The sequence below is a fragment of the Molothrus ater genome, chromosome 4 (assembly GCF_012460135.2).
Source record: "Molothrus ater isolate BHLD 08-10-18 breed brown headed cowbird chromosome 4, BPBGC_Mater_1.1, whole genome shotgun sequence".
NCBI lineage: Eukaryota > Metazoa > Chordata > Aves > Passeriformes > Icteridae > Molothrus > Molothrus ater.
Genome location: NC_050481.2, coordinates 12,618,746 through 12,645,023, shown reverse-complemented (window position 1 = coordinate 12,645,023; position 26,278 = coordinate 12,618,746). Strand labels below are relative to the sequence as shown.

General features: G+C 45.0%; 2 protein-coding genes and 2 long non-coding RNA genes across 4 annotated transcripts; 1 reads left to right on the top strand and 3 right to left on the bottom strand.

The window, feature by feature from the left end:
- Positions 1-1,058: 1,058 nt before the first annotated feature.
- On the bottom strand, positions 1,059-4,857 carry LOC118686533 (uncharacterized). Its single transcript, XR_004980179.2, has 6 exons — positions 4,743-4,857; positions 4,411-4,514; positions 2,510-2,834; positions 2,038-2,135; positions 1,767-1,850; positions 1,059-1,157 (listed from the first exon to the last, which is right to left on the bottom strand). It is a non-coding gene; the product is annotated as an uncharacterized LOC118686533 (long non-coding RNA).
- Positions 4,858-6,395: 1,538 nt separating this feature from the next.
- Positions 6,396-7,856, bottom strand: LOC118685858 (uncharacterized). The gene is made up of 3 exons (XR_004980056.1): positions 7,832-7,856; positions 7,410-7,461; positions 6,396-6,466 (listed from the first exon to the last, which is right to left on the bottom strand). It is a non-coding gene; the product is annotated as an uncharacterized LOC118685858 (long non-coding RNA).
- A 1,772-nt stretch (positions 7,857-9,628) lies between these two features.
- On the bottom strand, positions 9,629-14,343 carry LOC129046668 (AF4/FMR2 family member 1-like). The gene is made up of 5 exons (XM_054514612.1): positions 14,299-14,343; positions 13,469-13,506; positions 12,667-12,787; positions 9,889-9,933; positions 9,629-9,742 (listed from the first exon to the last, which is right to left on the bottom strand). Exons 1-5 carry the CDS (start codon positions 14,341-14,343, stop codon positions 9,629-9,631), a joined length of 363 nt encoding a protein of 120 aa, XP_054370587.1.
- Positions 14,344-21,330: 6,987 nt separating this feature from the next.
- LOC129046667 (kelch-like protein 8) lies at positions 21,331-26,199 on the top strand. Its single transcript, XM_054514611.1, is given in 5 exon segments — positions 21,331-21,351; positions 23,767-23,894; positions 25,489-25,532; positions 25,535-25,656; positions 26,164-26,199. Coding segments are annotated over 5 exon segments (351 nt in total).
- The last annotated feature ends 79 nt before the right edge of the window (positions 26,200-26,278 follow it).

The window sequence follows — 26,278 nt, the reverse complement described above, 5'->3', positions numbered from 1 at the left end:
TGAAAGGTGACTGAAAAACTTGAAGGGTTTTAGGCTTTTCTTTTTTTTTCACAGAAGTGTGATTTCTCTGAAAAAATAACTCCTTGAGCCATACTGCAAGAATAATTCCCAGGAAATCTTTGGGTAGAGAAGGGTGTGAACTGGACACACTGGTGCTGTAGATGCTGCCTCCACTGTTAGCGTGGCAAGGGAGAAGTGCTTGCAAACAGCTCATTTTCCCTTTTGGGTTCCCTTGACAGGTTTCTAAGTCACTGGGCCTATCCTAGGGTGTGGCTGAGAGGGAGCCTGAGTCCTCTCCCACAGGAAGCACACCCTACTTTGGTACCAAATTCCGCTCTTGGGCACTCACTGAGACCACCGGTGCTTGGCAGGCAAATACCCAAATACAAAATTTGCCTTATGTTCCACATTCAGCCACTTATTCCCTCCTTTGTCAGAAGAGATTCCTTTCCCTGGAACCTCTCAGACTCACAACAATGTCCAAGCAATCCCAAGGACCCGTTGCAGTTTTGTATCTCCACCAACCCAAATGCCAAAAAGCAGCCCAAGGAGGAATCCTCCCCATCAGTCCTATCCCTCAAGCCCAGGAGACAGACAGAGCTGTTTCCAGCCACACTCCGGGTGTCATTTTGCCGCCCAAACTTGGCTCTGACAAGGCTGAAACTGAGCAAGACCCTTAGTAACACAGTCTGAGTGCAGATTTCTTTGGCAGCAATAGGTGTGACAATTGTCCTGTTAGTTATTCATAATAGAGACATTTATAGACCATCATGACATGGGCCCATTCCGACAATTCATTGCACTAGGTCATTTCATAGGCAAGTATCACCCCCCCCCCCATCCCTTCTTTTGCAAGGTAGAAAAGCATTACCTTCAAAAACCACAAGCTTTCCAAAAGTAACCAAAAGAACTTACAACTTTATTTAAAACAAAACAAACTAACTAAAAAAAGCAGGTGCTTTGCATTGAACAATAAAACCAAAACAAAACTCTGTAAGGTTCCAATGGAACAGAAAACTTGGAACTATTTACATCCAGGAGACTCAATCAAGGTACTTGATTGACTCAATCAAGGTCACTGTAAATTCTGTCTCATTCTGTGTATGAGGTCAGGCCAGCTCTTGGTCATGTCACTTGGCTTTGTTCGGCAGAAAACTCTGGAACAAAAGGAGGGAAAGAGAAAATATTTGGTTGAATTAATCCAACGAGCACACCTGGCAGAACACAATCAATGACTGGAGTGACTTTACTCCAAGAGGACCTGCAAAACTTTTTGACTTTCAGCAGCTGCCTCTTTCTGGAGAGAATTTTTACAGCCTTCCAGCCACTCAGCCAGGCACATCATGTTTATTTGCTTTTTGCAAGTTTGCCAGCAGATCATGGCAATGCATCCCTTTGCCCAGAGAAGCCCACAAAACTTGGTGTTTTATGGAAAATGACAGGTTACAGCTTTTCAGTATTCCCCACTGCTTGCACCACAGGACAATGCAACACTTGTAATGACTAAAGTATCAGCAGCTCTAGGAATTTCTGTTGGCCAATACTGATTAAAGACCCAGCAAGGAGTCCAAAATTCAAGTGCTGTTTAGTTGTAGCCAAGCGACTTAGCAAGTGCTTCCCTGACAGGGCAGCTCTCCCCCATCCCTCCCTCTCTCTTTGCTCCCAGAAGAAGTGCTCATCAGGAAGTAGAAGTCAGGGTGGCTGCAGGGCCAACCGTGTCTGGTGTCTTCAGAAACTACAGGCAGGGCTGTAAAACAAACACTTACTGTTCTAACTTCAGGTCTTCTTGTCTTGTCTTCATGTGGCAGAGAAAACACTGGAAGAGGATTCTTCTCATCCCCTGCCAATCCCTGAAAAACCACAGAGAGAAAGCTGATCAGAGAGAGATGCCTAAAGCAATTCCAAAGCCAGGTTTTCCTAAATTTCCAGAGAAAATGTTCATTTCTCCCTGGCGCAGTCTATGCACCGGGCTCTCCCCCTCTGGCCTTCTTTCCCAGCAATCCCTCCAATAATTGAAATGGAGCCTTGGCTTCTCACCTGGCAGCTCAGAGTGCTTTGTACCAATAAACTTTTCCCAAGCACAGAGAAATTCAACAGCAGGTTTCCCTTCTCAGTGGCTGGGAGTGCAGTGAGGCCTGGAAGCAGGAAAATTATTGGGAAAAAGCAAGTAGTTAGAAGGCAGCTAATACACTGTGCACAGTCTGGCCTAACACACATAATAGTGTGTGGCCTAACACACAGCCCTTGCCCCCCCTGCCCAAACATCCTAGACCCTATACCCTGAGCCGTCAGTAAACAGCCAAATTCATATAAAGAGCCAGTAAAATCTAATTTTTTAACCCATAAATGCAACACTTTTTTCCGAATGATATAAAACTTTAGGCTCAGGTTGCGGTCACACCCACAGGTTATTTTTAAGTAAACCACAATTTCTTTTTATAAACACACTCCTTTTTATAAATACACTAATTTTATTTGCAGTTGCTTACAGTCAGAAATGGTCACTTACCTGAGCGGATGATTCTGAAGTGAATCACTCAGCATGCGTGGGTTGCAGGAATACTCCCACCAGCTCTCCTGGATACCAATGTCGATGCCCTGGGATTGCTCCTTGTGGTCTTCCTCCACTTTCCTGTGCCGGCAAACAAAGGATCCTGGTTTCTGGCAGGGTTATCCATGTCAGGCAGGTCCGGGTCGTCAGTCTCAGTTCTGGGTCTCTTTTGGGTCATTGTCTCATTTGGGTCAAACTTGGTGCACGTTATGCATCAGTCATGGCCAGCAGTGGCGGCAGCAGCGCATTTTTCCTCTCAGTTTGGAATGAATCTTCTGATTCTCTGGACAAGAGAGGCAAATTCATGACTGTGATGTACATATAATGTAGGCATTTCTTAAAAGCTTGGCCACATCCTGCCATTCATGCCATTGTCTCAACAAGGCAACATTTTCAAAGCTGAGAGGCTTCAAATAAGAGGGAGTTTGAATTGGCAGAGACTTTCACAGTCAATAACAGAGTGGCCTAGCACATCTCTGATCATCTGAAATCAGGATGTCCATGGAATTCTGGCAACAAGAAGCAGCACCAAATAGCTCTCAACTTTGTTTCACCACTGCTCATTTCCACCATTTTTATTCAGCTTCGCAAAGTTTCCAAGAACACACCAAGCAGTGAATCCCAGCTCACTGCAGCATCAGAAGAGCAGGAAATTAAGCTAAACCCAGTGAGAAGGCTCAGGTGTAAGGCTGCACTTCTTGCCTGACTCTGCTGTGATGGGACAGTCCTCTCACCTCTTTCAGCACTGACTTTTCCCATGCTTTGGTCCCTACTCACTGCACACATACTCTCCAGCTGCTCTGCCTTGGCTCAGCTGATGCTGCACCAGGACAATTTGACACAGAGCACAGCACCATCCCTGACGTGATCCAGAGTCCTCTCTGCCCAAAACTACTTCCTTCCCTTCCCACTCCAAAAGCCAGCACATGACCAAGACAGCTGCTCGCTTTCCCGGAGGAAAAGGGAGGAATTCCAGAACTAAAGCTCTTCCATTCCTAATGCAATTGGAACATCCCTTCCCCCAGCCAATCATCAGCCTCGACACCTCTGTGCTTTCAGAGAATGTCAGAAGGGGAAGGGTCCCTACCCTTACCCACCTACACCTTCAGAGCTGCTTTCTGCACTGGTAGCTTCTGTGGAAATTCTTAAAATCAGAGAGTTTTAGGAAAGTTACAAAAAGCAAACCTCAGAGACAACAAAACTACAATCAGAGCTAAGCAATGGCCGTAAGATTTATCAACAGATATATTAGAAGTAGAAAAATAAGGAAAAATAAAACAATAGTCTGTATATTAACACTTCTCTAGAATAACTCCCTGAGCTACAGAAAAGTATATCTAGCAAGATATTAACAAGTCCTAAGCTCAATAATAGGGCTCTGTGCCTTGTGTTTTAAAGCTTACAAACTGGTATTGCATTCAAAATAAGCAAACATTGTTTTGACAAAAAATACTTATAGTAGTTAGATAAAACTACTGTCAATATGCTTTTGCTTTGTGTGATTGGTCAAAAAACTTTTAAAGCAAGCTGTAACATTAAGTTCTTTGCTACCAAAAATATGAGCTACTAACATCTTCTCATTGTCACAGCCATGTAATAAGACTAATGCTAAAAAATAAACAACTTAAGACATGTTCCACAACAATCCCATCCCATTCATAATTTATACATAAACCCCCAACCAACAATAGCTTCCAGCACGTAAAGCTCAATCTGCAGCAGTTGTAGCTGCAGAAGGCACACCGTGTTAGAAGCAAACTCTTGAATGTCTGGACAGGAGATACAGTTCTTCATCCTACCCTTCTGAAGAGAGACTTAGATTTACACATCTTTCTGACATCCCATCACTGCATACTCACTTCAGCTTATTGGAGCCTTTGTTTGCTGAAAGCTGAAATTATTTTGTTGGGAATTTTGTGTCTCATTCCTTTTTCTTCCTGGGAGTGTCCCCCTTGTCTTCCCTCTAGCAGGAAGAATAAAAACAGGGAGAAAAATCCACTCAGGTCTTGAAAGTTCACGTAAAGTACAGACCAATAGAGCTCAGTTTGATAGATTCTGGTTGAAAACATTAAAAATAACACTGGAGAAGCACCATGGCTCTACTGCCAACCTATGAATCGGGAACTCCACATGGGTTTTTCAAACACCACCTTGGTCATTGTCCAAACCCACTTCCCCCAGCCCCTCTCACCTTCTTCTTTCCAGGGGACTCCTCAGGACTCCTCATGGCTTTCCTCTTCAAGTCTGCCTCCCTTGCAGGCAAGAACAATTTCTTGTCCCCAGGAGGCAAGGGCACTTTCTCCATGCAAAAATCCTTAGGCCTGTGGCCACTGGGCATGAGGTCATCACATTCCTGAGCACGTCTCAGGAGCCTGGGCTCCAAAAAGCCTTTGGCGTTGGCTTGGTGGGAGACCTTCTTCTCAGAGGGCTTCTGAAGTGTCGGCTTCAGGTCTTTTTTGTTGGTGGCTTTTGGCTTCATTGTTTCCTTGACCTTGGGCTGGTCCTTGCGAGACTGGCCTGTGACCTGCAAAAGACCAGGCTCCCTCTCTGCCTTCCAGACTCTCTTAGATTCATCGTGTACCCAGGACATACTGGGCCTTTTGATACCCAGAGTATTCTTGAGCAAGGCCTCCTTGGTGTGCACAGGAGGCTTCAGAAAGCTGCGTTTGGACGTAACATCAGATTCACGAGGAGCCTTGGCCACTTGGCTACAACTCTGGTCAGGAGCCTTGGGCACTTGGGCACAGCTCTTGTCAAGGTCCTTGTGATTCCTCTTCTCAAAGCGTTTTTGCACTCCCAGCTTCAGGTCATTTCTGAAAGCGGGTTTTGTGTTCTCTCTTTCTTGGACTTTCCGCTTGTCTTTGGAGGAGTGGTCTCTGACCTTCAAAGGACCAGGCTCACTCTCCAGCTTCAGGACTTTTCTGGATTTTTCATCCACCAGGGGCTTGCTGGGCTTTTTGATACCCACAAACTTTGATGCCCACAACGCCTCCTTGGTGTGCCCAAGAGGCTTCAGAGAGCTGTGTGTGCTCGTAACATGAGATTCCTGAAGAGCCTTAGTCACTTGGCCAGAGGTCTTGTGAAAATACTTGGTCATTTGGCCAGAGGTCTTGTGAGTGTCCTTGGCCACTTGGGCAAAGGTCTTGTAGAAATCCGTGGCCACTTGGCCACAGCTCTTGTGAGGAGGTTCCCTTGCCTTGGAGTGCTGCTGGCAGGAACTGCTGCTGATGCCCTGCTCCTGCTTCACACCCTCCTCATGTCCATTCCCATGGGCAATTTCCCTGAGACCCTCTCTTGGCACTGATCCTTGCTTTGTCTGGGTCATCAGGTTGTCAAGGTGCCACTTTTTAGCAGTTGAAGGCTGCCAAAAAAAGAAAAGAAGTATTCAAGACTGGTGCCTTTTTTGACTCTTTCTGTCTTAGCACAGCTCACCAGAGCCCAGGACTCTTGCCCAGAGGTTGTAAAGTTTGGCCTTTGGCCTGTGAAAAAATGACTCTAAACTAACAGGCCATGGGCACTTACTTGCTCCTTGAGCACCATGGATGGATATGTGAGGAATAAAAAATCATAAACCAGTCAGTGGCAAATACCTAAGCCTTCATTGCAGTGAGAGGGGTCTTACAAATCAGTACTTCCAGAACAAACCAGGCAGAATTTGGTAACAGAGTACAACATCTGCTTCCTTCCTAAGACACCACACTGCAGTGGGAAAGGGGCTATGGGAGCAGCCTCTCCATGGTCTCTGTATTCATCTCACGTACTGGCAGGTCCAGCACCCTTGGAAGGCTGTCCTCACTGTCACTGGAGCTGATCTCTATGTCATAGACTGAGGAGCTGTCGCCGTCCCTGGCGCTCCCTGACTCCAAGTTGCTGGGCTGTGCTGGTGCCACCCTCTTGTGCTGGGACTGGCAAACTCTGCAAGGACACCAGGTGACAAAATTAGGAAGCAGCAGGGGGGAAGGTTACTTACTTGACATGCTGACATGGCAGCATTGCTGTGTTTGGGCACTGAGAGCAGAGGGGGGGAGGCCAGAGGAAGACATTGCCATACTCAAAATACAAAGCACCAGAATAAAAAAATGCTTGGAAAATATCAAACCTCCAACTCACACCCATTCAGACAAACATACACAATTCCCATAGGTATAGAAATTTTGTCTTCATCCCACTCTGCAACAAGCTATATTATTAGCATATAAAGTAAGGTTCTTAAAAGTCCATGTAAAATACTATATTTCTTTGTGTTTCTTTTTAAATAAAATAACTACAACACTTTTTTGAAAACTTCTACTTGGGCAATTGAAGAAAGTTTTACAACAAATTTTAACTTTTAACTTTAAAATGTCATCAGTAGATCTATACAGTTTAGGTAGCTGTAGCATTACGTGTCCTGCCAGGCATCAAAACCATATCCAGGAATTATCAGATTCAGCTGGCATCCCTCAGCATTTATGTCAGCCTAATGCATTATCAGTAGGTTGACAAGTACGAAGTGTGACAAGATGTTAAGCACCACAGATTAAAAGAAGACAAAACCTTCAGTCTGGTACATGAAGACTTAAGGTTTTTTTCTTCACTTTTATTTTGTTTTGGTTTTAATCACAGTCATTGTAGTCATGACATGGTTTAGTGCACTTGGCATTGCTGGATTAACAATAGGACTTGATGATCTTCAAGTCCTTTTCAAACCTAAACAATATAGTGAGTCCATCATAAAACAACAATTTTTCTGTTGGGGAAAATTCCCTGCAATGAAGTTTTTTCTGAGAAAAAATTACTTATAACCCAATTTTTTGTGCATTCCAAGTTCTTTTAAGTAACTGCCCAGCAGAGGTGAGAACAGAGTCTGGTTACTTACGATGTTCTTGGCTGAGAACTTGGCAACGTTTCTGAAGCTGTGCTAGCCTGCTCTGGAAAGCAAAAATAAAAAGGTTGCATTTATATGCCTCCCTTGTAGCGTATTTTACCCTGTGGTCTCTCAGCAGCAGATTAGAGAGTCACTTTCTTCTAGGGAGGGGTCTGCCACCAAGATTGTTCATCACTCCAGATGGGAGTTTCCTGACTAAATACTATACTGCTTGTCCTCTGCTGAAGTGCTACCTTGAGCTCTAGGTAATGATTGGTTACAGTTTCTTAAGCCATTCCTAAATTCATCCCTGTTCAGCAGAGGAAATCATGCTGCTTAATCAGTGTGAACACTTGAAGGTCTCTGCTACATATAACACACAAAATTACCTGTCAGCACACAAAGAACTGTGTTTTCTTTGCATTTCTACTTACTCAGCTTCTGTGCTGCAGATCCATCAGGTTGGGATTCCTAGAATAAAAGGACAAAGTAGCTTAGCATGTAGCTAAACAGCGCATCTGCTGACATCAAAACTGTGTTAATGGCATGTTATAGGCATGTGCATTTTTGAGTAAATATTTTTAAAACACTCTAAGAGCTGCCAAATAGCTGAGCTGGATTTCTGCTAGAAAATTCCAAGAAAGATCTCTTGGAATTTATCAGAAGCCCTGGCATAAATGGGCTGGGTCACCTTTGTTGCCAATGGAAGTTTGGAAGTCCCTGCTTTTGTAGGCATCTGGAGATGTGACAGGAGAGCTGGCATTGAACTGCTCATTTCCTGGAAAGAGAGGGAGAGAAGCAGCTCTCAAAATTTTGTCAATATTTTGTCCCCACTTATTTCCTTAATGTATGCAAAACATAAGCATACACAGACATCTTCTATTTAAGACCACTCACCCTCAAAATTTCTCCAGTCAATGGCACATCAGAGGGCTTCTTTGCCTGAAACAAGAACGAGGGAAACAGAAGGAGTTTGTTTGCGTTTTTTACTAATTGGCAGGAACTCAGCAAACCTTTGCTTACCAACAGCTCCATAAATGTATTGCAGATGTATTAACAATAAAAAGAGAGTAAGAATGAAGAAGGCTCAACAAAAGGAGAGTTAATAATGGAGACCAGGTATGGAGAGAGCTGAACCCAGCAATGTCAAATCCTCCTCCTCCTCTCAGATGTCTGTCTTCCCTTTGGAATCTGGTGGTCAGGGAGCACTGTTTCCATTTCTAAACTACTGCTCCTACTTCTACTTCTCTTTATTACTATTACTATATTTATTTATTTATTTATCACTATTTTATAATTATTATTATTATCATCATCATCATCATCATCATCATCTACTTATTATCACTATTTTTTAAAATAAGGTATGTTTTCATGGTCTGCTCCCTTTATGAAACTGCACTTTCCCTAAGTTGCTGTTGAAGCAGTTGAGCCTGGCTTGCAAAGACACAGGCTGCCTCTGCATGTAAGAGCTGTGCATAAAGCCTCAGTAGTTCAAAAAAACCCAAAACAGTTAGAAATAATAGTTCCCAATTCTTCTAAGACAGTTCACAAGAATTTTTGTCATTTAGACAAATAAAATCAGACTCTTTCTTGTACTGAAGTGAAAAAAAAAACAAAAAAACAAACCCAACAAAAACACCTGGGTATAGTGCAACCCCACACAAGGTGCAGTTTCTGCTGGGTTTCGAACTCCCATCACTGTTTATGGCCAGGGAACTCAGGCAGGTCTCCAGGCAGGCTCCTTCTGCCAACACTGAACTTCTGCTCAGCAGAAAGATCTCTTGTAATTTATCGGAAGCCCTGAAAAAAGTTGGTATAGGAATGTGCTCCTTGTTGATGGAGTGACAAAACTATGCTTTGTCTCCTTAAGAAAGAAAAAAGCCTAGAAGTTTCTCTTCTCGATTAGGTAAAAATATTAGACCTGATAGGACTTGAGAGATTTCATCTCAAACTTAGGGATAGCCAATTGGACAGAAGCCAAAAAGTCCAGCCTAAGCAATTTACTAGAAAAAGAAGAGAACAAAGAAACGAACCAGTTTTGCGCGGTGTTTTACCTGGGGCAAGAACCTCTTGCACCTGGCTCAGTTTTCTTTGTAAAGAGTTTTGTTATTTTGCCTTTTATTAAAACTTTTCTGTTTCCAACACTACCACAGAAGCCATCCTGCTGATTTTATGCCTTCTAAGGTAGCTGAGCTATCTTGGGTGTGATACAAATCTCCAAGAGCTCGTTAGACCTGGCTCGAGGAGACCCGGGTTACCTTTGCCTGCAACGGAAATTTGTAAGTCTCTGTTCTCACAGATGACTGAAGGCATGGCAGGAGAGGTGACAGGGGGCTCATTTCCTGGAAACAGAGGGAGAGAAGCAGCTCTCAGGAGTTTTCCTGATGGACACAGAGAGAGTTTCACCTTTCCCAGAGTCAGAGGGATCCACTTCCCCATGGATTTGCACAGGCTTTCTCATGGAGATCTGGTATTGAAGAGTACCCACCTTCAATATTTCTTCAATGGACTGCACATGATTGTGCCCAATGGGCTGAAACAAGAAAGAGGGAAGCACTGTGAGTTTGTTTGGGTATTTTACTCATTGGTAGCAAACAACATGCACTCAGTAAACATGAACTCCTGACCAGCAGCTCTAAAAATGTCACGCAAGTCCATTCATAATGGAGTGCTAGTAAGGAATAACAGTTTCATCTGAAGGGCAGTAAGGAACAGAGACCAAGCAGAGCAAGAGCTGAAACCACCAGTCACCTCCTGCAAGATCAATGTCTGGCTTCCCTGGCAGTCAGGAAACACTGTTTCCTTTGCTGACTTTTTATTCGTCTTATTAAGAAAGTATGTTTCTGCAGTCTCCTCCCTTTATTGAATATCACTTCCTTTAGTTGCTCTTGCAGCAGCTAAGCTTTGCCTGCAAAGGCATAGGCAGCCTCTGCATGTGAAGGAGTTGAGCAAAAAGTTTCATTAGTTAAGAAAAAACAGTTACAAATAATAGTTTCCAATTCTAGAGAAATTCCCAGTTCAGTTCTAGAGAAGGAGTAATACTTGTCATTCACCCAAATAAGATCAGACTCATTTTTCTGAAGTGAGAAAAAAAACCCAACAAAACCAAACAACCTTGATTTAAATGCAACTCTTGCCAGGTGCAGTTGGTACTTGGCTTCCAGTTCAGAACACTGTTCCTACTCAGGTAACTCGGGCTGGCTCCAAGGCTGGGTCCTCCTGCCAAGACTGAGCTTTTGCTTGGGAAAGCATTTGACCATCATCACTTGAGCTCCTGGAAAGACATCCTACTACTTATTACACACAGTACTTGAACACAGAAAAAGGTTCAGGCTTTCAGGCACAGGAGCTTTTCTGAAGGACTAAAGCAGAGATCACAAACTTCCAACTAAGCCCAGGTAATGGACCAGATCTGCAAGGTTGCTTTGATTCTGGTGAGCATTTCTGGCACAAGAAAAGCACCCACACATGGAGCTCATGCAAGATAGAGCAGACTCTTCATCTGTTTTCAGCCAGCTTCAAGGAAGACCTCTTCCTTCTACCTGAGAATAGCAGTGATCTTGAGTTGTCCTCAAATTCTTCTTCTTGCCTCCAGACTTTGTAAACTGCAGAGGAACACAGCTTGACTTGCCCTTTTTTTTTTTTTTTTTTTTTTTTTTTTTTTTTTCTGTTTGGTTGGGATTTTTTTACTCTTCTTTTTAAACACACTCCAAGGAAGATGCCACATTCCTGTTCTTTTCTGCACACTGACACTTCCTAATTCTTGGCCCTGCCATGAAGCCTCTCACACATCCCAGTCTGTCAGGGCAGGCAATACAAGGCCCTCTGCTGGGCTGAGGGGCTCCCAAAGACATGAACAAGGAGGCTGGCTTTACAAACAGCTTTGTTCAGGTCCTCGGAGAAGAGGTAAAACCTGGCACAGGAGGATGAGAGATACATCTAAGCTTCATTGATGTACTATTTTAAGGCTTCTCACAGCTCATTTGGAAAGATGCCTTAAAGAGACCAGGGTGATATAGGAGAGCAAAGGTTCTGCTGTGGGGAAGAGGGGAAAGGGCTGTTCAGTGTCTCTGTGAAGGCAAAATGGGTCCCTGCACAGTTATCCCCTGTGGATTAATTCACTTTGCACTGGATTCTGCTTGCCTGTTCCAGCTGGAAGCCTCAAGTGTTCAGTGCTGCCAGGGAAAGAAGCCATCAGCAAGGAATTCCCAGCTGCAGGTGACATGTGCCTTAGACACTGAATGAGCCAAACTCCTGGCCTGGAAGAAATGGCTGTCCTAAGGGATGTCCAGGGAGGTCCCAGGAAGAATCCTATTTGGTGTGTGGCTGTTTAGTCTAACTGAGGCCAAACACTTTAATTCAAATGGAATTCAAAGCAGGAGGAGGGAAGAACAGCAGAGTTTCTTCTGCTCTAGACCTCTTCACTGTCAGGGTCCCTACAGGGCAGGGGTCTCCCCACAGCTCTTGTTTCACTCCAAACAGGAGGGAGGAGTGAGCTTTCAGCCAAAGGCCCCCCCTTGGTCAGCCTTCCCAAGATCCTTTCTCTGGCTGAGTCTTTCTCCTCCATGCAGCACAGGATGGATATTTCCTGGATATTATATCACTGGATATTTCCTAAGAGCCAAGGAGCCCAGCCCTGTGGCCCAATGACCTCTCCCATGCTGAACATCCAGCAGACAGGCTATAGATCCAGGGCTGCAGCCTCACTGTTTCTTCCTCCTCCTCCCTCTCCAGGCTTCAGCACTGCAGGACTGTATTACCAAAGACAGGTTCATCTTTCAGAGCAAGTAGAAGGAAGACTACATGACATCAACAGAACTGAAATGAGGAGAAAATGAAAAAGGGGGTTTTTCACTTACAGAGCCATTGTCCAAAACACCCATGAAAAGAAACCAGTCACTCAGGAGCCACAGTCCAGAGATCCCTACTGCAGAGGAGGATCATTCAGCATATTCACTGAAAGTTTCATCCCTCAGCTTCAAAATGGACTAATCCTGGAGTGAAAACTCCAGAAGGGCTAGACAATGATGCCAAAGGACAAGTGGGAACACTGCCAGATTTGGCACCAGAAGTCCAGGAAGGGTTTATTAATGACAAAATCTAGAAAGGAAGAAGAGGGCCAGAAATGTCTGATGCTGCTGCAGAGGTCTCAAGGGGACACTTGAACAGTGACAGTATTTAAGGTCTCCTGTCCTGACTGCCCTCAGACAGCAGAGTGTGAGGCAAGGGGCTGCGGGAGCAGCCTCTGCATTTGATTTGCATTCACCTCAGGTGCTGGTGCTCTTGGAAGTGCAGAGTCTGAGGAGCTGTCGCCGTCCCTGGTGCTCCCTGACCCCGACTTGCTGGGCTGTGCTGGTGCCACCCTCTTGTGCTGGGACTGGCAAACTCTGCAAGGACACCAGGTGACAAAATTAGGAAGCAGCAGGGGGGAAGGTTACTTACTTATTCCACTGACATGGCAGCATTCCAAACTAAAACTGAGCCCTGTGTTTGGGCACTGAGAGCAGAGGGGGGAAGGCCAGAGGAATACATTGCCGTGCTCCAAAAATAAAGCGCCATATGAAAAAACACTCTGGGAATAATCAAACCTTTACTTCACACGCAGCCAGACAAGAATGCAGACAGGATCTCACTGCTACATTGTAAAGCTGCATTCAGCTGACTAAAGTTGAAAAACATCCCAAAACGGCCCAGTGTGTTTCTGAAAGCCCCAACCCCCAAAAGAAACACTTCCAATAAAGGGTAACACGTTTCAGGATGGATTCTTGGTCAATACAAAAACATAGGATCTACACACACACTGAGGGAGAGGAAGAGAAAAGAACAGAACAACTGGGGAAATACAAGTCTGGTTCTTAGGCAAACTCCAGCATGCTTAGATTATTCATTTCTTATGAGAGATTTCCTGAATCCCCCACAAAAATGAAACCAATTTTCAACAGCAGCCCTCAGCAGCATCAAACCAAAGCCTGCATCTTCAAGGGAAACCAGGAACCCCTTCCCCTCTCCCCCTCAAATGAAAAGCAGTTTTGTTTGGCCTAGAGGGTAGTTTGGGAACACAACTGTACCTTGGAGGACCAAGTGAGGAAGTTGGCTTTTCCACAACCTGTTTTGTTCACAAAAACAGAGAGGAGAGGGGGAGGCAAAGTCAGTTCAGGAATCTCAGCACAATGCAACAGGTGGGGATGATTTAAAGGCAAGTCTGTGTGCCTGCTGTAGGCAACATCTAAAACTGACTTGGTCGGCAGCACTCTCAGCACTCCCACTTCTGTCTAACACTCTCAGATAATGCTTTTGCTGACAATCAAGATAAAATGGGGTTTGTGCTTCCACACAGATGACATGCTTCAAGTGTTCATGAAAAACATCACACTGTAGACCAGAACTGAAACAAAAGTATGTGTCCCTGAAGCATTTTCCATTCAGCTACCTCCTCTGGCTCAAATATGTTACAGCTCTACAAATACAAATTTGTATTTGTAAATTCTACAATTTACAAATTGTAATTTGTAAATTACAAATACAAATACAAATACAGAGCCTACTGAAAACAATGGAAAAGAGGGAAGAGAAGTTTGCTGCCACATTGGCCCACTCAGAAACACTCCAAGGCACAATGGCATCTGGTTCTCAGTAATGCATGGGGCTGGTTTCCCTTTGTTCCCCAAATGGAAATTTAAAAGGCCAGACATGAGGTAGCTGGTCCAGAGCCTTTGGATGAGGGGAGCTCAGGAAAGGCAACCCCCAGCTTGAGGGAGGAGCAACTCTGGCTGCCTGGCATGAGTTGTCAGTCTGGTTCTTGAACTGCTCTAGACGGTGTTACGCTCACAGACTGAGAGGAAGGCTGGTCTTACAACTCCAGCTTTATCCCTACTTCTCAGCCCACCCCAGAACATACTTTCAGGGCAAGCAACGTCTGCTGAGTCAACAGGAGCTGAGCCATGTATTTTTTCCCCAGCCATTTCTTTAATGTATGCAAAACATAAGCAAATACAGAGATCTATTATGGAAGAGCACCAACCTTCAAAGTTTTTTCCCTGGATGACACATCAATGGGCTTCTTTTTCTGAAACAAGAATGAGGGAGGCAGAACAAGTTTGTTTTGGTCTTTTACTAATTGACATACCCACAGCAGCATTTGGTTACCAACAACTCTCGAAATGTCATGCAATTGCATTAATAATAAAATACTACTAAGGATCAAAAGGCCCATCTGAAGGGGAACTGGTAATGGAGGCCAAGTGGAAAACCAGCTGAAATTCCCAAAGTCATCTTTTCTGCCTCTGAGAAAAAGAGGAAACCCCTTTGGAACCTGGCAGTCTGGAAATATTGTTTTCATTCTTAAACTACTACTACTACTGCTGATGCTATTTATCATTACTGTTGTTATCATTATGTAAGTATGTCTGTGCAGTCTTCTCCCTTTATGGAATTCTACTATTCTACTATGAAGCAGCTAAGCTTTGTCTTCAAAGGCACAGGCTGGCTCTGCATTTAAAAAGTCGTGCAAAAAGCTTTCTTAGTTAAAAGAAAAACGGTCAGAAATAATAGTTCCCAATCCTTCTAAGCCAGTTCTAGAGAAAGAGGAATATTTCTCATTCACCCAAATAAAATGAGACTCCTTATTCTTCTGAAGACAACAGCAGTCTGGACAAGACACTGACTTCTGACACTTCTGGAAAGATGCACCACAGTTTATGCAAATTCTGGCTGACTTTAGGCATCCTCTTCTTGCCCCTGCAGGATTTGCAAATCCCCAACTACCATTTCTCACTCTCCCATTGCTTGACAAAGTGATGGATTTAGCAGCCAAATTTGGACCAATTGAGGTTCTCCAGGGGTACCCAGAGACACGCTGAGGAGAGAAGTTGGCTTTGGGCTACCCCAAAGAGCTGAGTCCACCGTCAGCTGCTGGCAGAAGCTGGCAAGGACTCCACCCCTCCCTCAGAAACACTTTTTCTGGGCACTCACTCCTTCCCCTCCCTCGCCACACTCTCCAAGGAAGATGCAGCATCCCTGCTCCTTACTTCACACTGATACTCCCTCAGCTGGGCTTCCAAGCAGCAAGGACAAACACTGCCCATTGCTGGTAGCCTGAGGGCTGATTGCAGTACTCTGCACTTTCAAGAGTTTGAGATCCAGAAAGGTGCTTTGTCTTTTTGGCATGAAGAATGGCTCCTGCAGAAGGCAAGGCCCTGTAGTGCTCTACTTCTCTCAGCTTCCTCTTATTTTCCACAAGATATTGCCTTCAGTCCTTTGCAGCTGATCAACACCCTTTTCTAGGAAAAGCTGACTGCAGCCTCCAGCTCTTCCTTCTCCTTCCAAAGGCCAAACACTATTTGAAAACCATCTCCCATGGCCCTCCTGGACCAGCTGCCGTGGCTCAGCACTGTGGGCTCCTACATTCTATAGGGCACAGCAACATCCCAGTGGTGATGGAGGAGCCTGGCAAAACCCCAAAATGCACCTGGGAACCAAGTGCCTTTGACCTCTGGAGAGGCTGAGCCACCAACCAGGCAGGGCCTGTGTGCTTGGTCCCTTGGCCTCGAGGGACTGCCAATAACAGAGGACCCCAACAATTGAACTCACCTTGACAAGCTCAGGAGGAATTCCAGATTGTGGAGCTTTGGCTTCTGACCTCTGATTTGAGAGACCTTCATTGCGGTCCTTGTAGTTCTGCTCAGGGTTAGGTGCGATGCCCAGTGATTCTGGTGAGGATTCTCTCCATATGTCCTCATATGGATTTGTCTTACTGGAGGCCGGCCTGTGACTGGGGGCCTGTGAGTTGGATTTGGGCTGTTTTGGAATCCATATGGGAATCAGAGGGGACTCATGGCTCAGGAGCATCCTGGGGTCCCACTCGCCCAGCAAGTTCTTAATGCGCCTTGACAGCGCATCTTCTTTATTGGTCTGCAACACAAGAATAGAGGGGGAAATGTCAGAAGCACCCCAAGCAAGAGATCCAGCTCAGCAAGAGGCATTGCTCAGCATCTTCATGGAATGACCATGCATCCCCACAAGGGCAGTTAGGAAAGTTCAGTGCAGCAGATGGGAAGATGATATGTTTGCAGGGATCAGGCTCAAGTCTGCTACAGCCCATGCTGAAGACACAGCCCTCCTCTCCCACCCCAAGCCTCCTTCCTTCTCTCCTTCCAGCCTGCACTCCACTCCCATTACCTTGTAGGGCTTGGCAAAGAGGGGAGTCTTCTCCAAAAATGGATCTTCCTCCTCTGGAGCTGCCTCCCTCTTCTGCTGCAGAATACGGATCAAGCGTCTGATGTCTTTCCAGCTTTCAGACACAGACAGAGGAAAGAGAGTTAGCACTCGAACCCCTGTTTATACTCCGTGCAGAAACTGGGGCATTCCCACAAGGGCACATGTCCAGCAGCAAAGCGGTGTTGAAATTCTCAGGATGCTGACAGTGGACAGATCGGTTTTGTCCAGTGTGTTCTGTGCCCCAGAGCAATGAGACACACAGGGGACAACACACATCCTTCTCAGGGATTGCTACTCCTGATCCCAGCCATCAAGAAGTGTGGGAAGGGAAAGACTCTCCTCCCATTTCCTTGTGAAATCACAGGGGTGATCAGCACAGGAGCTGGCATGTAGTGACATGAGCCCTCTTGTAGTGATTAATGGGAGAAACTGGCAGTCTTGTTCTCCTTCAGACCTCTCACCCCAGTCTCCCCCCTTGTGAGTCAAACAGAATCTTCTATTCTGAAGGTGTTTCAACTTTCAAGGCTTGAACTTTGTCCACTTTATAAACAACCTTGGAAATTCACTCTATTTTAAACATATCTTTGGAAAGCTGCTTCCCTAGAAAATCATGTAGCTGCATTTAAAGCCGTCCTATCAGCGTAATTAGAAAGGAGTTCTCAGACATTCAGAAAACACCAGGTCAAATCCCCCTGTTCCTCCTCAGCCACATATGCATGTACTCAGTCACACCTGCCCCACAACAAAACGCCAATAAAGTATCCCATCATGGGAAACCAGATCCTTTAAATTATCCCTGGCCTTTGAAAGACTACTGCAAAATGAGGGAAACTCTGGCTCTGATATTTATGGACATCGGGGAAGGGAAAGCATGCAGGCACAGTGGATGCAGGTATCTATTTCTACTCTACTGCACAGTCTTCTCTATACATACAATTCATAAATTCTTCTTTGCAAATCCAACTTCCCATGTGTCCCGTGTTGCAAGGGGAGAGCCTTGTCTGCTCCAGCAGTGACATTACTCCAATACCACACCAATAATCAGCTCCTGAAAGTTTAATCATTCCTAGAGCCGAGGCACAGCTGCCTCATCTCATACTGAGGGGCCCTTACTTAAACTAAACAGGTTTTTGCACTGGATGGCATTCCTAATTCAGAGTATATAAGTCTGCCATCTACTGAAATGCCCAGACTTTTTAGATAAGCCTATAGATCTCCCAGTCTCCCCAGCCCTGTAGACACCTTTGCTGCCCATTGAAGGTGTTTGTCAAGATGCTCTTCAAAGCCTTTGCAAAGCTGAGCTCTGCTGCCATTCACAACCCTGCACAGTTCCCTTGAGGCCAGGGAACTTTGGAAGCTTTGGGAACTGCACCTCCAGGCTTAGCACCAGCATGCCCAATACCTGGGAGCCTTGGTGCAGGGGGACTGCACAGTCCCAACCCCTCCATCTCCAGGGGGAAAACAGCTCAGCAGTGGAAAGTTAAAAATAGTCCTGTACTTGCTGCTGCTGCCGTACACTTGATGTGTCACCAGGAAAACCCTAACAAGCTGACTGTTCAAAGAGGCAGATGAAACGGAATGCCTGCCCTGAAATATCACCTCAGTTCTCATCATCTTCAAGTATGTTCCACAAGAAGTAAAAACTCGCACAAATCGCCCCCACCCCAAAAAAACACAACTCGTGCTTTGCTACAGACTGAAACAGGAAAATACTCCCAGGCCGAAAGCATCCCAAACTGCAGAAGGGAGAGCCCTGGCTCCAGTAATAAGAGATTGGTTTCAGAAAGTTCAACAGACAATCTGCCCTGACCCGTGATAACATCCAGGCCCAGGTCTGTAACAGAAGCTCTTAAAATACCCATGTGCTCTGAAGCCACTCTCACTGTCAGGACAATCCTTACTTCATTTGTCCCACTCCACAATTCTGATTCTTGCATTGGAGGAGGAATTCTTTTTCTAAACCCTCACAACATTCATCACAGCATCTGGGAAACCAAGATTACTTCAAATGATTTCCTACCTATTGTCACGGTTCTGGTTGTCCGTCGGTTCCATTATGAAGCCTCAGTTTGAGTCACTCTCTTCCAGAGAGTCACCTTCTCTGGAAGAGAACAAACAGATAATCGCCAGGAGTGATTATCTGCACAAGTTCGTGCCTAGAGGGGAGGTCAAGATCTCCAGGGACTTGCTTCACTTAGAACCTGGAGCGCCCGACTGGGAGTCATTCCAGTGCTCCCAAACATAAACCATCCAAACGCACGTAGAGAGAGAATGGGAGAACCAAGAGATCCATTTTCCCCTTCCCCCAGCAGTGTTGCTGCATTTCAAGTCAGCACTTAACTCCAGATTTGGCCAAGAGCACAAGAAACCAGGCCACTGCTACAGGCTCCAGGAAATTTACTTCAATTTTCAGAACAAAAGCGCCCTAAGAACCCTGCCCGTAGACAACGAAATGGCAGCACTTGTGGAAAGAGGAAGGAAAGAAATGGAGGGTAAAAACCATAAAAAGACAATTCTATATGAAAAGGTAACAATATTCTCTCAGCAGATGCAAGAAGGAGTCTTGAAATGCAAGATCTCAAAAATGCAGAAAAAGGACTGAAAACATTTACATTTAAATTTCTGACATTCACTTGCAGCATCTCACACTCTAGAGGGAGCCGATTTCTCACTGGGGAGGAGGCTGCAGGAGCATCCTGTGAAGTCTTCTGAATCACCCCACTAAGGACAACTGGTGTGAAACAAGAGCACAGACACTTGGGGGAAGAGGTGAAGCAGCTGAGCTCTAGGCCCATGGCTTTAACACCAGGGAAGGGACCAGCAGGGAACCATTCTGCAAGCCACAGAGAGACACAGGCCATTACAGATGGGAATCCTGTCAAACCCCCACCTCCCCATGCAGCTGGGAAGCCTAAGAATAGACACTCACACTAAGCTCAGAGGACACATCTGGAAGCAACACTGCATCTTTGCCTCCTCACCATCATGAAAACCAAAATGTTGGCTGGGAAACCAACTGCCTTAAAAGAACAAGGTGCCCACTTGAATTTAAAGAAAAATGAAGGTGGGAGAATTAGCAAGCGCATACAGGGAGAAGTCATTCCAACTTTTTTCCAACTTCTGTTGAGTGGACCTGGACCTATTGACATAACTTGTGTAGAGAGACATGCACACCCACTTGAGAATAAACAGCATGGCTGGGAGGCCTGCTCTGTCACCAGTTTATCCTTAAGATGGCCACAAAGCACACAGGTGGCCAGCAGGAAATCTAGATTCCACTGAACAGTCAAATGCCCTTGACAAGGCCAGGTTTTCAGCCACATTGGAGCTCCATGGATTTGAGGTTGTGCAGGCGGCATTAACCTGATGCTATTGGCAAAAGGCACAAATGCTCTTGCAACCAAGCTGTGCTTCTGAACATAAACTTTCCTCGCTGTGGAGAGGAAAGCAGGCACCCCAGTGACTCTGATGGGAATTCTTACAAGCTTTTGACAGCACTTCTTTTGGCCAGGCTCATTTCTGCATCCCATAGCAGGACATATTTGATTGCTCTTCTTTCTGCCTTCTCCATCCAGCCAGAGGCAAAGAGGTGTTCTAATGAAACAAGGAAGCTTGGAAGCTGCTTGTAAACTTAAACCTTATGTACCCACCTCAAGAACTTTTCCTTCAAATGTTACTATCACTAAACTTCACACGATATTTTTATGGACAAAGCTTGGTGTTTCGCATATATTGAGGTATTTGAAGGGAAAACTTGACATAGAGTCGGAGAACACACCAGATTGATAGAACCGCAGCCCCATAGAAGCATAGAATGTTTTAGGTTGGAAGGAGCCTAAGATTTCACCTTGTTCCACTCCTCTGCCATGGGCAGGGACGCCTTTCACTAGATCAGGTTTCTCAAAGACTTGTCCAACCTATCCTTGAATGATTCAAATATTCTGGTGGCCATTGTTCTTATATACATATGATATACAAATATAGATATAGACAAGGCCACTGTAATTATAATAACCTTGAGCCTTAAAACTGGAAAAAATATAAATAAATAGCTTTGGCTTCATGTTGAGATGTGAGTGTTTCCACATGGACTTTGCAACCTCCCTCTGGAGTCCCTGGCTGTGACAGTTCAACTGTAAGAGCAGCCTCCAGCAGCTGCTCCCACTTCCAACGGGGCAATCCCAGGCCCCAGCTGGGGCACCTGCTGCAGGCACTGCCCAGGAAAAGCCTAGAGCTCCCCCTGCCACACATCTGCCGGGTCTGCCCTTAAGCCTCTCCTTCTCAGTGCTGGCACCTTTTGGCAGCACATGGGGCAGAACCCGGGGACCTTTGAGCTTCCCATGTCAGCCTCCTTTCCCAGGGATTGCCTGGCTCTTCTGCTCTTCAGAGACACTTAAAATTCAAGCTGCATCAGCAGCAAGCCCTCCTGCAACCTTGCCCTCTCCCCTTGAAAGGGATTTGTCCCACTGCAAGCTGGGGAATAATAATGCTAAATAGTTGCATAAAGAAGGCTTTAAAGGCAATTTCCCCGGTCAGTGACTCTTTCCCAGCAAACTGCTGTCAGCTTGCAGAGGCAGGAGCAAGAGCCTGGGTTTGAAGGTGTTCCTGTTGGTGCTCAGTGCTGGAATGCAGCAGAGACAGCCATGGCTGGCCTGTTGGCCCCATGGCAGCAAAGCACAGAATTACCTGGCACAAGCCACCAGGCTTGTGGGCGATGGATGGCTCCCGAGTGGCAGTAAATGCGCTGCGAACAGGCTTTGAGGCCAAGCAATGCTCCCTGCGTGGAGCTGTGCTCGCTCTGTGCTGCTGCACTCTGCGGAGCACTGCCCAAGGACAGTTGGCAGAGCCCGGGCAACAACGGAATGTCCCAGGCAGTATCCAGGTGCCATGGGGGGGTCAGAGGGCATGGAACCCTGCTGGAACCTGCCTGCAGCCCCTGCTGCACCATGGGAACCCAGGCCTGCCAGGCAGCAGCACACGGGCTCTCCCCAGGGTGGACTCCCTCTTGGCACCGTGGTGTCTTCTCTGGCTCCAATCTGGGGTCATCTTTTTTTTTTTTTTACCTTGACTTTTTTATCCCAGAGGCATTACCGCCATTATTGATGGCCTTCATTATTGCCAAGGATGGGTACATCTTGGTGTTATTTTTAAATGAACTATTTCATTTCTAGTCAAGAAAAGGAAAGTGACAAATGCTAAAAACCAATCGCATAAAGCCAAGTTTTAAAATTATGGAAAGCAATATATGAATAAATTATGTTTATTCCATCGTAACCTGTTTCTTCATTTAATTTGATTAATTCAGGTTGTTTGATGCTCTGATATCAAAAATGTCTTCCTTTCTTGTGCTGCTCCCAACATTTGAACATTACTGTGAGAACTTTTTTGGCATACTTTAGGATCCATCCTCATTTATCCCCTCCAGGTCAGAATATTCCATGATTTAGGACCAACGTCCCTGTACTCAGCACTGCTGAGGGTGCATCTGGAATCCTGGGCTCGGGTTTGGGACCACACTATGAGGCTGGGGCATGTCCAGAGATGGCACTGGAGCTGGTGAAGGGCTGCTGAGGGAGCTGGGCATGTTCAGCCAGGAGCAAAGGAGGCTTGGGAGGCACCTGCAGGAGGCTGCTGCTGCTCTCCCCGGCAGCCTGAGGGCAGCTGTGGCTCCCAGGCTCAGAAGGGCTGAGCAGCTTTGCCAAGAGCTTCCTGCCACATCCCCTGGGGGAATTCTTAAAATCAGAGAGTTTTGGGAAAGCTTCAAAAGGCAGGCCTCAGAGACAGCAGAGCTGTGATTGGAGCTAAGCAGTAGCCGTAAGATTTGTCAGCAGAAAAATGATAGAAGAAGTAGAAAAGTACGGACAAATAGAACTATGGCCTGTGTATTACCATCTATCTAGAATACTCCCTAAGCTACAGAAAAGTATATCTAGCAAGATATTAGGAAGTTCTAAGCTTAATAATAGAGCTCTATGCATTGTATTTTAAGGCTTACAAGCAGGTCTTTTATTCAAAATAAGCATTGTTTTAACCAAAGGTGTCTGTGCCTCTAGTGATTGGATAGAACTACTGCCAATATGTTTTTGCTTTGTGTGATTGGTCAAAAAACTTTTGTGTTGTAACACTGAGTTCTTGTCTGCTGTCAGGGACACGAGCTGCTGGCATCTTCCCATTGGCATAACCATGTAAAGAGGCATCTTCCCATTGGCATAACCATGTAAAGAGACTGATGCTTTTGGTTATTGTGAACTGACAGAGTTGGGCTGTTTGGACTTGGGAAGAGACCTTATTGTGGCCTTTCTGTACTTTACAGTCTTTTTAGTGGGGCCTGTTTTAATAGGACAAGAGGTAATGGTTTTAAACTAAGAGAGCATAGATTTAAACTAGCTATCAAGCAGAAGTTTTTTACAGTGAGGTTGGTGAAAACCTGGAACAGGTTACCCAGAGAGGTGGTAAATGTCCCATCTCTGGAAATGCTCCAGGTCAGACTGGATAGTGCTATAAGCAATCTGAAAATGAAAATGTCCCTGCTTATTGCAGAGGGGCCGGACTAGGTGACCTTTAAAGGTTCCTCCCAGCCCAACTGAACTGTATATAGCTTCTGGCCTTAAAGAGGTGATTTTTTAAAATCCATTTATAAAGAAATTGCCTTACACAGCAGTCACCCAGAATTTGCTAGTACTCCTACTAGCTCCCTTCCTACTTAAATCCATCCTAGAAAGTTACTAAGACCATAACTCTTCCAGGAGCAGACCTTCATTTTTGGGTCTCCATCTTCTGAAAACAGATCTGTGCAGTCCAGAGCAGCTTAGCACCAATAATGCAGCTTTCTCTTGTACTTAGCAGCCCCTCTGTTGCTGCAGCAGAACAGAGATAATTTTTCTTCATATAAAATCTGGAGAGACTGGTACATGTGTCCAGACTGATTTGACCTGCAGTACTTCAATTATGGGACGGTTTTTTGTTTACATAATCTCAAGCTTTGTATAGATGTTCTCATTGGAATAGATTCCTGGTTATAAATATAGCGTATAAAACTCTGATACTGAAAACATTTTAAAACTTCAACCTTTATTTGACCTCCTTGTCTCCACATAGGCAGGGATATTATATAAATGAAAACGTTGTCAAGCAATCTCTGTTTTAAAAGCTGTCTCTGTGTTCAGGTAAAGTCTACGCAGTAGGTGGACATGATGGAAATGAACACTTAGGAAGCATGGAAGTATTTGACCCTCTCACAAACAAGTGGATGATGAAGGCATCAATGAACACAAAGAGGTATATATGTCCCACACTCCCAAGTCGTAGTCTGTGGTCTGCCATTTCTTGCTGATGTTGAAAAACATCCTGTCTGTCCTGCTTTTTTTTGGTGCTTCCAAACTGTTCTATTTCTAGGAATTTCTTTCCCCTATTTTGGAGCTTTATGCTATGAATGTATCACCCTTCTGTTCTTTTTTTGGAGGAGCTAGCTTCTGGACCAGGGACATCTACTCCAGCTGTGCTTACATTCTGTTGTTATCCAGGGCCTTTCTGCCGTGCCCAGTAAACAACTTGGAACTGATGAACTGGTTCTGTGCGATTTTTGCTCTTTTTAGGAATGAGTGAGATAACTGCCAGCATAACATGAGAAGTGAAATACTTCATAGTGAAAATGAAAAAAGTATGCTACAGCAGGAAAAAATAGCTGCCTATGTTTTTCGCACAAAAGACCAGAAACACACAATCTGAAAGTCAGATTGAGGACTTTTTTTTGTCTTGACATTTAAGTTTCTTATAAGGAGTTACTGGACTCACAGATCTGTATTTTTTTTCTGCTGTTATTTAAATCAGTGTCCCTAATTCTGCATTCTGTTGTGTTGTTTGTTGTTTTTCAAAGCATCACGTGCAAGAAGAAGTGAAATAATAAGTATGGCTTAAGTCTGAAAGCTATTTGTAGCTGTGACCTAGTTAAAGTAGAAGACCCAGACTCCTAGAAGTGGCTTGCTCTACTTCTTCCATCCTGCCTCCACCCCCAGGGCATAATCTCAGCAACAATCAGCCCTAGATTTCTGTGACATTTATTACTGAGTACCCAGGTAAATGAAAGGGCTGCTGTGCCTTGGCCACCTCCCAGCTCCACTCCTCCTATTCATGGAAGTCTTGGAATACTTAGTGGAGAAAAAATGCCACCATGAAGTGGTGTCTGTGTTACCTGCTGAGGCAAAAGGTAAGGCCAGGATACTGCCACAGTGTTTGGTCTGTAGAAGGATTGTGCCTCCCTTGCTCGTGCCTCAACCTTCCCTCTTTAATGAGACAACAGTGTTGTCAGTAACATGGTAGTTCACCTCACTTGGTGGTTAAAGCAGAAACTTAATGCTTTTATTCTAGACCTACTTTCAATTTTATAATACTGATTGTACTCTAATATTAGTCATTTATTAGAAACAAATCTGACAACCATTTTAACACTCAATTAAAAAACACCAGAATGGAAGAACCACAATTAAATCTTGATAGAGTTCAGCTATTTAATATCCAGCACAGGTTTGCCTTTTAATATGTATTAGTATCACCCCCAATCATTCTCAAATGGTAGCAGCCAGCTATAGCAGGTTTTGGTTCATCTTCAGATTTAATAAAATAGAGAAATCATATCTAAGACATTGTCATGTATCCAAATATGAGGACTTGGCCTTAGAGGTGACATTCAGTGAGAAGGACACATGTGTGCAGTGGGCCAGCAACATGATTTTCTATAAACGTCACTTTTAAAATTTCCATTACTCTTTTCCCCCTCGTTTGAAACAGGTGCCATTCCTGTACCGTAGCACTTGCTGTGTGGCTCCCTCTGGTTAAGGACTTGCACTGAGGTGTTGCTGCTGTGGTTTCCTAGGAGAGGCATCGCGCTGGCGTCCCTGGGCGGCCCCATTTATGCCATTGGGGCTTGGATGACAACACGTGCTTCAGTGACGTGGAGCGCTATGACATCGACTCAGATCGCTGGAGCACCGTGGCTTCCATGAACACTCCCCGGGGAGGCGTCGGCTCCGTAGCCCTGGTGGTGAGTCACTGCTGGGGAGCCCACCTGCTTTTCAAAGCTGCCTCACAAGGCAGAACACAAGGCCTGAAACAAAATGCAGCTGGTGGGTCTGAGCACTTCTAGTCATCAAAATCTTGTGCAAAATGTGAGGATACTTAAGATAATACTCATAGCAAATTGAACTGTTTCAACAGTATTTGAGGTACTGGGAGGAGTACTGTTCTAATGATATGGATAGTGCTTCCTATCTCGCTCAGCTGACTGGATTGCCATGGTCATTATGTTTAAAGGTACCAAATGCATGCTCTACTTTAATCCCCCCATGCTCTGAAAAATAGCTGCAACACTACAAAACTGTTGCACTTCTTTCATTGGAAGAGATAGAATTTATGTTAGATAATTAAACCTGTTGTTGGAATTCTCAAATGAAATGGATATACCACATTTTCATATAATTTTAACACTGCTTATGAAAAGCTGAGTAAAGGCAACTACATCACGAATAATCTTTGTACAACTGTTTTCCAGAACCATGTCTACGCCGTGGTGGCAATGATGGTGTAGCATCTCTTTCCAGTGTGGAGAATATGATCCCACCTGGATAAGTGGATAGAAGTAAAAGAGATGGGCCAGCGAAGGGCTT